Below are 9,591 nucleotides of genomic sequence, written 5' to 3'. Positions count from 1 at the left end.
CTTGGAACCCATTGACCAGACATTGCAACAAAGGCGACCATTGAACTGTTACTCCCATTACTAGACCTTTGATCGTACCCTGCAGAACCTCCGCTGAGAAAGCACATTCGAAAAATAAATGGTCTCTCGACTCCATTTATTTGGGATCATTCATCCAACACATAATCAATTATTATCCGAAAAATTGAAACACCATTTACCTTTCTTCTTATTTCTACAAGATAAAAGAGGTTGCTATTCATTGTTGACAAGAAAAAGAAAGATAAAGAGGTTGTTTCTCTTGCTTCTCGTTTCTTTTTAAGTTTGTTTCTATCACACTTACATCTCTTTTTTCCTCTGAAAATGTTTAAGAGCCCATAAGAAAAATGTTTACAGAATCCAACCTTTTCGTTTTGTATTTAGTTGGCCTGTTCAATACTTCCTTGTAACCTCTCTTAAAAACATACTTTTAGTTTGAATATATTACGTATCAAAAATAAATCATTTACAATACTTCAATTTATTTTTTCGTCTGAAATATTTTACTATATTTTTATAGAACGATTATAAAGACAAAATTTCAGCAGTAATTATACATTCTACACAAAATCATAATTACTAAAATTTTACATGGATTATATTCTTTTATAACTCAGAGGTATACATCGGGCTGAGATCCAACCAACTAGTTTTTTGGGGGTTTGATCACCGGCGCCAGCCAGACCCGATTGATCGCAAGGCCGAGATCCAAAAAATATAATATGTGAGATTTTCTCCCAACAATTCAATATATCATACTAGATCGGAAAAGTTGTTGAAGCTCATTCATATAGTGTTAGGCCCACTAGTAACCACTCGATTATGCAAGCTGACCAAACTTTACACAAACTCATCAACTTCTCCATGATATAATTTCTGAAGAATTTGATTTGTTTGTTAACATGGAATGTTGGGAATTTTATTGTCGTTAAGATTCATATAAACAAAAGTACGTTATGTAATCAAGCTACGTTCTCCTTTCATAAACTCATTATTTGGTTATGCTTTTGTGTTTGCTACTTTTTTTCTTGCTCTTGAAACCTATGTGAATGATTTTCCATTGATGTTAAGAGTAGGCTAAAAATATCTTGTATTTGAAAAAATAAGGTTAATGGGTAAATTAGTCAAAAAGAATAGTGCAAAAAAGCATAACCAAGAAAATTGGTCCTCACACACTTTTTTCTTTAGGCTCCACCGACTCCTCCTACACATGCGGCCTATAGGCAAGAACTAACTGTTATTGTCGCTGACAAAATTAGTTTTATTTTTTATTTATATCTTCTTAGAAGATACTGATTCAGATTTGTTTGGTTCCAAAAATCCAAATCACTATTCACTCATCAACCTCACATCATTTCATCTTAAAGTCTTCCTCGCACACTTTCTCTGTCTTCTTTTACACACACAAGGGAATAGAATTGTTGAAAAGGGCCAGGCCAGGCCAGTCTATTTTAGCCTGAATCCGTTTTTAAGTCCCGGCCGGTTTTAATATTGATTAAAAGCTTTAAAAGATGGACCTAAAATTTTGCATAGCTAATCAGAAGCTCCACGCTGTTTAACTTGCAAACAATCTATGGACGATCTTAACCTGATCATAAGGTGGTCCGGATCAGCCTTTGGACTCACCATAACAACCTTACATGAGAGGAAATAATTCAAGCTCTAGCGGCCGGCCTGTTCTAAACCGGACCGGGTCAGTCCATGAACCCACTACAACAACCTCCACATGGGAGAAAAAGGATTCAAGCTCCAATGCTTTTTTTTTGCAGTGGAAAGAAACAAAGAAAAATGAACTCTTCATAAACATACTTGATGCTTGAATGAAAATATGATTACATCAACAATCAAGGAAAGAGAAGTCTTTGGTACTTGGTCTCTCTTTTGGAACTAGAATCATCGCAGTGAACCCTCTTCCGGTTAAGATTACTCCCACAGCTATTTGGTGACAATGGCGTTGCTTCAGGAATAATCACTGGTGGAATTTCGAATGACTCTAGCTGCGGTGGTGGATAACGCCATTGTGGAAGCTGTCCAGCCAAAAGCAGAGTCTGAAGCAGAGGCCCTGCCTTCAAAACCGCATTTAAAAGCTTCCCTTTCTCCGGTAATGTCATGTCTGGAAAATCTAACTCGAGTTGCATCGGTGGTTCAAAACATGAGACAACGCTTTCCTCACCGTCGGATGAAAGAAGCCCACTGAGGTGTGGGTCTTGTTCATCTACAGTCTGGTGTTGAAGGATGATGTTTTTGTCAAGAAGAAGCTTCTTGTATCTCTTTTGTGCTTCATCTTTCTCTTTAATAGTTTTGTTGAGGAGATCTTTGAGCTGCATTATGTGGTTGTCTTTGGCATTGAGTTCTTCTTGGGCTACCCTTATTGTTTGCTCCAACTCCACTCTTGTGTGGAGAAGTGAATGTCTTAACTCTTCTATTGTCTGCCCACAAAAATAAACATCTGAGTTTGGAGGAAAAATTGAAAGTGAATCAATCAAAGAACTAGAAAAAGAAAGTGAATTAAGCTCTTGAAGAAGAATGTGGAATTGTGTTTAATTTACCTTTATACCACACTGGTTTTGGTGAACACAACTAAGCAGATAATTTGGTCTCTCCATCTTCTTCAATGAATCAGTTGTAGAGTGAGTGAGAGAGTTATATATGAGTTATGATGAGTTTATATTGTATGTTGTCATCGTTATAAATAAAATATAGGATAGATTTGATTTGCACTGGTTTTATTTATGATTAGTGGGTGTTTTTAGACTAGTCACAAGGGCCTGAGACAAAAATGTCTGATCCTTTTTTTTTCCATTAAAGAGAATCTTTATTGACTTTTTCCTTCGCTTTTTTAGATTTTACAAAAAATACAAAACAGAAAAACGCGTTAAACGGTAATAATGATTCTTGATCGCAATTTGACTGAACAGTAAAGTAGTTATTACATGGTCTTTTCGGTCTCGATGCGAGAGAAGTAGAGAATTTTAGTTGCAATATTTAAGAGACTAAATCAAACTAATTGTATTTGTTTCAGGTTTAGTAAATATCAAATGTATGTTCGGTTTCATACGCATAAGCATAACAACTATTGTATTTTGTTCCTTAACAAAACTTACCAGTGTTATTTACCTCTTCTACGATTGTATCGCAATCTTTCTGCAACCATAATAGCTTAATTAATGGTAACAAGACTAGTCAGTGAATGTGAAAAAAATATTCATAGTTATACTATTGCCTTTTGTCTTGAATTAAATTATTCAGGTTGGAAAGTAGGTGTTTTAGGAGTTGATTTTGGTTCTTGGGTCTATCTTCAAACTATTCAGTGATCTTGAGCGTATTTCTCGCATTTTATCCCATATATTGGCTCTTCTTTGTCTTCGGATGAAGGCCATTGGAATGTGTCTTAAGAGCTTTGCTTGTCCGCCTTTGTTGCTCTTTTTTGGTTATTCCGATGATTTTTTTGGATAATTTGTTTGTGTATTATTTGTTTTATCTTCTTTGTCTCTATTACTTAGAGATTTGTTATCCCTTGTTTGGGCTATTGTTTCCGGAAGTGTTCATTGTCGGCTAAGTAATCGCCAATGTGTCAAAATGTTGTTTCAGTATGGTAGATGAAATCTTTAGACCATAAAAATTTCTGTTTTTTTTACTCAAAGCTTGTACCTATAACCTTTTTTTTTTGCTAAGAATGTAAATGTCATTACTAGAATGAATGTTTGGTTACAATAATATTGAACCAGAATCTGCTGTTAAGCCATTCTGTTCTTAAAGGCCGCAAAAAAGTTTTTAAAAAACTTCTAAGAAACTAAAAATTAAATCCAAGCAAACCACCAAAGGTGAGCATTGTACCTATAACCTATTATTATCATTTTTAACACTGAAAACATTATTATATAATTTGTATTTCTATTACAGATGATTGATAAACTACTTGTAACATATACAATATTAATGAACAACTTCACAAATAATGTTCTACAATATAGCTTTTCTTGCAACACTCGGATTAAGAAACGGTTCTCCATATACAAAAAATTTCGATAGACATGTTCTCTTTATATCACACGACCACAAGGAATTTATCTCTTTGCAGAAATCTATTTTTTTTTAAGCTTTGCATCATATAATATGTAAGAAACTACACTCTCTAATAATCAGATTCAAATAAGTGTAAAAACTTTTAAACCCTTGATAAGTAGGCCATGTGACGTCCACCTTATAATTCATCTCTTTGCATCAATCTAATTTTTTTTAAGCTTTGCATCATATAATCCGTAAGAAACTACACTCTCTAATAATCAGACTTCAAATAAGTGAAAAAACTTTTAAACCCTTGATAAGTAGGCCATGTGACGTCCACCTTATATTTTTCATTGTAATGATTTTTTTTTTAGTAAAAGAGAGAAGGAAACCAATATCTCACCAATAACAATGATTTTTACCAACTGATATACTAAAGTTTTAAAAATTCAAATATAATCTGGATTCGTTTGCTAACAAGCATAACTTTCAGCTTATATACTACAAAATAAAACAGGTCCCATTTACTTTTTTTTCTTTATAAATATGAATTGGATCTTTTCTCCAATATTAATTTCTTAAGATGGTTGTCCCTGCTAGTTAATTTTTAATATATCAAAATGTGTATGGCCACTACACCTTTTCCATACACAGTCGTTGCCCGGGCCTGGTCTAAAATTATAAAAACTTCCAACGGCAATGGGACCCTAATAACATTTCCTGAATGAATCTATTGCTTCATTCTGAAACATATTTCTAAAGTTGACGTCGATCACACATGTCCACACGTACGCAATTTTCTTTCCTTGTTCATGTGAATTCACACGTACGCGCGCTTATATACTCATATCCAAAAGTATTTAACTATTTGTAGAGTATTTGTGTGTGTGTGTGTGTGATGTGAACATGGATGGAGAAAAGTTGGTCAGCAAAAGTATGTTACTGATAACCTAACATCTTCCCTTTTGTTCTTATTCGCATGTCTCAGCTTCTTCTCCAAATTAATTCCGTTTATGTATATTGATGTATTGTTCTAATTTCAAGTTTCCATAGTGTATATCGTTTGACAAAAAAAAAATCCATCATCATTAGTTACTTTAATAGAGCTCTAGATCATGTTACAAAGATATGAAACCGGCGTAATAGATGCTTAATGTGGGAGTAAAAGAATCTAATGTTGGTGGGTTAAATAAAACCAAGGGAAAAGAAACCGCACATTTCAAAAAGAGGAAAACTAAGGAGCAACTAAAAAGTCCTTTACGTCCCATCCCAACGGTGCCCATTATGACTGTGAGTTGCTATTACAAGAAAGCAAGAAAAGGACTTATCATTTATATTGCCCCTTAAATTTTTTTTATTGCGCACATTGACCCCTTTTATCGAGTGTATTCCCATCTTCATTTCTAGTTTCTATGCTTCTTAAATTTTACCAAAATCTCTTTTATTTTCTGTAACTTGTAACCAAAATATTCTCCAATCACGATTTTATCAGAATTGTTAGTTTGTTACAAGTCCCATCATCATTACTAAAGGCTAATCAGTTAGGTGGCCAATTATTCTTAACGCCCGACATAATTAACCAGCTTGATAGCGAATTAGTAAAGCCTGAAGTAGCACTAAAAAATTCATTAGTTAACATAACTTACAACAGCAGTACCACTCAATGAGTTGTATTAGATTTGGTAACATATACCAAATCTATCAATGACACAAGGGTGAATTTTTCTTTTACACCCAAGACATGGGCAAAAAGAAAGCTTAATAGAGGGGTTCGAAAATTTAGTTTTTTTCAGTGGTTAAGAGTTAAACTTAGGCTAAAAAACCAAAACCAAAACCTAAAACTAACTAAATTTCACATTGGAGACTTGCTACTAACGTTTCAGGTTTACCACTTCAAATTTCACTTTGGAGACTTGCTGCTAACGTTTCAGGTTTACCAATTCAATTGCTTCTGCATCCTTGACGAAGATATGAAGCTTTGGTACGAACCTGTGTTAATACCCACAAAAACTCAGATTAAAGTAAAAGAAGACAAGTTTTTTATATATTTTTTAGTTTGGTTTCTACTCACTTTTGATGCAAAAGGCCGAAGATCGGTGCTATTGATCTGACAAAAACAGTTTCTGAGAAACACATCCCACATGTCTCTCAGTACTGGCTTTTCCTCAACCAGCTTACTTGACAATAGCCAGTTCTCTGCCAAAACCAACATCATGTACGTTCTGAAGAGGTTGCAACTCTTCTCCTTCAGATTGATAGCCATCAGCGAGCTCATCAGATTCTCGTCGCTCTCCTGAGAATCAAAGACCAGAGTATTGTGTATAAACGCATTGACTCACAGTCTTTAACTCGCTTTGAATTGGTAGATAGTTTTTACCTTATGTTCAAGTAAAACAACAAGCATTTGATTAGCGATGGAACTTCTCAAATGCTTGCTTCGAGCATCAACACCTGCTACGGACTCCACTATCCTCAAGCAGTTCATGTCTTGAGGCACTCTGCAAATGAATCAAAACCAGATAAGTCAAACGGCACAAGGATAATGGGTACAAGTAAAAAAAGGAGGTTCGAACCTGGAAGCAAGAGAGTTTGCTATGTTCTTGCAGCTTGAAACCCATTCTTCCTCTCTGAAGGATTCAGTAACAGATATCAAGCTCTCTTGTAGGAGAAGCGAGAGACCTTGAAGACCACGATCTAAGAGCAGCCAAACAAGGACTTCGGCTAGTTGTTCAAGCTGAGATGCGGTGAAGATAGGCTTTTTACATCTGAATCAATGAAGCAACAGAGAAGGCATTAGATAATTAAAAGCGTTATACTCAAAAGGGAGTTTTACATCACAAACCTAATCTGACAACAAGCAGAGACAAGTTTGAGCCAAGCTCTAATATTCTGAGGAGGACCTTGAGACTTGGAATCTTCAAGCCAAAAGTTAATAAGACTTCAGTGGTTTAGATAAGTCTATAATAAAAAAAAACAAAAGGGAGGCAACAAGGAAACTAACCTGCTTCAGGTAGCTCAGCAACTTGTGATGAATTGATTCTGAACCCATATGATTCAAGAGCTTCCTTAAGTATCTGATAGTTAGGAAGCCATTGAATTTCAACAGGAGCTCCATTAACCTGATTAAACCACAATGTGTTTAACATCTAACGGAGTCAGTTTCAGTCTGTCTAGTAAAGAAGAAAAGTAGATAGCATTACCTCGTTTTGTGATAACAGTATGGAACACCAGAAGTCACAAGCAGAAGAACTCAGGTCTTCTCTTGGTGAATACAACACTGATAAATCAAAGAGCATTGGGTTAGCCAAAACCTAAACTCGAAGAAAGAGGTAGACGACGTACATATATCAAGTGTCCATTGGCATATGATTGTTTCCACACGTGCACACGTCAAGATCAGTTTTGTGAGCCAGCCGTTAGCCAGCAACCCCTCAAGAAATGCTGTTCCTGAGATTGTACATTAGTAGGCTACTAGTTTAAACCAGAGATAAAGAAAAACAACTAAAAAGCGATTAGTTCATATAAAACTAACCATTATCTGGATTAAGATCCACCACCGAGTTTAGCTGACTACTCATAAACTCTTTCAACAAGTAGCAATTATCGACATCAGCAATCAGTGAACGCATTGGAGCTTTCTGTATAATAAAACACCAAAGACAAATGAAATTTTACAAACTATAACAATAACATTGGGATAAAACCAGAGCCTAACCTGATCTCCAAACATAGATAAACCCCACTCTTGCGTATCTTCTTCGCTGCATATCTCATTCATCTGAAAAAATGTAATCTACATGATGAAAAAAATAAACTTGAAAGAAAGTGATGAAATTTAAAAAGAGGGCATGCCTGATTGCGACAGTCATCGACAATGGAGAGCAAAGCTTCCTGGCCACGTTCATCATCATCATCAGAATCGTAAAGCTTAGAGGAGGCTTTGCGTTTCCTGTTTCCTTTGTCTATGAGTTTGCTCTGCTCTTTGTAATGTTCAGAGACAAGATCATCCAACTCAATCACTTTCTTCCTGGTGTGACAAGACAAAAAACAATGTTGAGAAACACCCACCTTAAAGTTGAGAGCTTTATCAACAAGGGGCACAAAGCTTGAGCCTTTTAACAAGAACCAACATTTTGCCGAAATCGAAAAACAATTGAGAAACAAAATAAAAAAGGAAAGACCTTTTGTCAGCAGACGGAGGAGGGTTAACCAAAAGATCTTCGTTCTCGAAATCAAGAGGCCCGTCCATATTCATCGTTAATTGAATTCTCTCTTCTTCTTCCTTCCTTCCTTTGAGACCAAAACCCTCAAACTTTGGCAGTGTTGTTGGGAAGCGCGAATGAAGGTAGTAATTAAAAAAGGGAAGGCAGTTCTTCTGACCTAAATGCTTTCGAATAATTTGGAGACCAAACCCAATTCACTTGGATGTTCGAACATTCGGCTTTGGTTCTGTTTTTTCAGTTTTTTTATTTTATTTTGTAAATTTGAGTTGATTTCGGTTAGGTTCTTTTGATTTTTGGTTTGGTTGGAATAGTGGTGATATTGGAAACTAGATTAATATAATTCTGAACCGGGTTCAGTTTGATTACGATTTTTCCTTCTTTCAAGCAATTTTAGGTAATTCAAATAATTTTAATTACTTCAGATACGATATAGGAAATTATTTAAAAATTATAGTTAGTTCAATTTATATATAATATTTGGTTAGTTTTGGTATCAACTAACAGTCCCACATAAACTGATGATTTTTGGAGAAGCCGGTAACATCTTCAATTGAGACGAGTTATTTCTGCAGAAGCTCAATTGATGATGATAAACTATTTCTTCATCTGTATCTTTGAAACCTTCTTCAAAGCTACATGCACAAGAGACATGCAATCGAAGAACTCACAAACAAGGTAAAGAGAACACTTTTTCTTGCTTCATATAAAGTAATTTCAAAAATTTGTATCAATTAAAATTACTAAAGAATTGGAATTTAATGGTTTCATAGAATTTACTAAAGCATTACTTTCTTTGTTTTTACTACGTGACGTCTAAAAATTCCTTTTGTTCCAAATTAGTTGACGTTATTAAATTTTCTGATGTAAAACAATTTTAACATTTTATGTTATATGATTTTTGTATGTTGTTTTATTGTTGTTAAATTATGGTTAAATAAATAACTAATACTAATGTTTTTGCTTAAATAAATAAATCTCTATAAATTTACGTGCATGATGATATCAAAGGTGGCGGCTTAGTAGCTGAAAAACAACAACACACAAATAATTCGAGTGCGAAGGCAGAAGAGAGAGAAAGCAGATCTAGTTGGTTCCGGCGTACGGCCGGCGCGTGCGCGCGCGAGCTGTCGCTGGAACCGGAGTCCGTCAGTTTTAAAGCATTCCTAGTATCTCTCCTTCGTATCCCATCCACCCTCGCCTTGTCTGAGCTCTAGCTGCGATCTAATCCATGGTGCATGGCGGTTAATTTGTCTGTTTTGGAGTTAAGACGCGACGGTGGGAAAGGGTTTCTGCGGTGGAGAGACGGCTCGTTTAAGATCAAGGTGCGATTCCGGGAGGAGGA

General features: G+C 35.4%; 2 protein-coding genes across 3 annotated transcripts; both read right to left on the bottom strand.

The window, feature by feature from the left end:
• Positions 1-1,794: 1,794 nt before the first annotated feature.
• LOC106356612 lies at positions 1,795-2,745 on the bottom strand. The gene is made up of 2 exons (XM_013796344.3): positions 2,568-2,745; positions 1,795-2,447 (listed from the first exon to the last, which is right to left on the bottom strand). Exons 1-2 carry the CDS (start codon positions 2,622-2,624, stop codon positions 1,863-1,865), a joined length of 642 nt encoding a protein of 213 aa, XP_013651798.2. The 5' UTR covers positions 2,625-2,745; the 3' UTR covers positions 1,795-1,862.
• Positions 2,746-5,637: 2,892 nt separating this feature from the next.
• Positions 5,638-8,454, bottom strand: LOC106352575. Of its 2 annotated transcripts, XM_048736870.1 has the most exons (13): positions 8,208-8,454; positions 7,879-8,053; positions 7,742-7,804; positions 7,559-7,664; positions 7,369-7,473; positions 7,227-7,303; positions 7,028-7,145; positions 6,869-6,941; positions 6,600-6,791; positions 6,404-6,524; positions 6,098-6,319; positions 5,926-6,015; positions 5,638-5,877 (listed from the first exon to the last, which is right to left on the bottom strand). In XM_048736870.1, the coding sequence occupies exons 1-12, from the start codon at positions 8,279-8,281 to the stop codon at positions 5,968-5,970; spliced, it is 1,374 nt and encodes a 457-aa protein (XP_048592827.1). In that variant the 5' UTR covers positions 8,282-8,454; the 3' UTR covers positions 5,638-5,877; positions 5,926-5,967. The 2 variants fall into 2 exon arrangements, with proteins under 2 accessions (XP_048592827.1, XP_022544622.2); XM_022688901.2 differs by having other exon boundaries at positions 5,638-6,015.
• Positions 8,455-9,591: the final 1,137 nt, after the last annotated feature.

The sequence above is a fragment of the Brassica napus genome, chromosome A7 (genome assembly GCF_020379485.1).
Source record: "Brassica napus cultivar Da-Ae chromosome A7, Da-Ae, whole genome shotgun sequence".
Classification (NCBI taxonomy): Eukaryota; Viridiplantae; Streptophyta; class Magnoliopsida; order Brassicales; family Brassicaceae; genus Brassica; species Brassica napus.
Note: the sequence above shows the minus strand (reverse complement) of the source record. Positions and strands in the feature narration are given on the sequence as shown.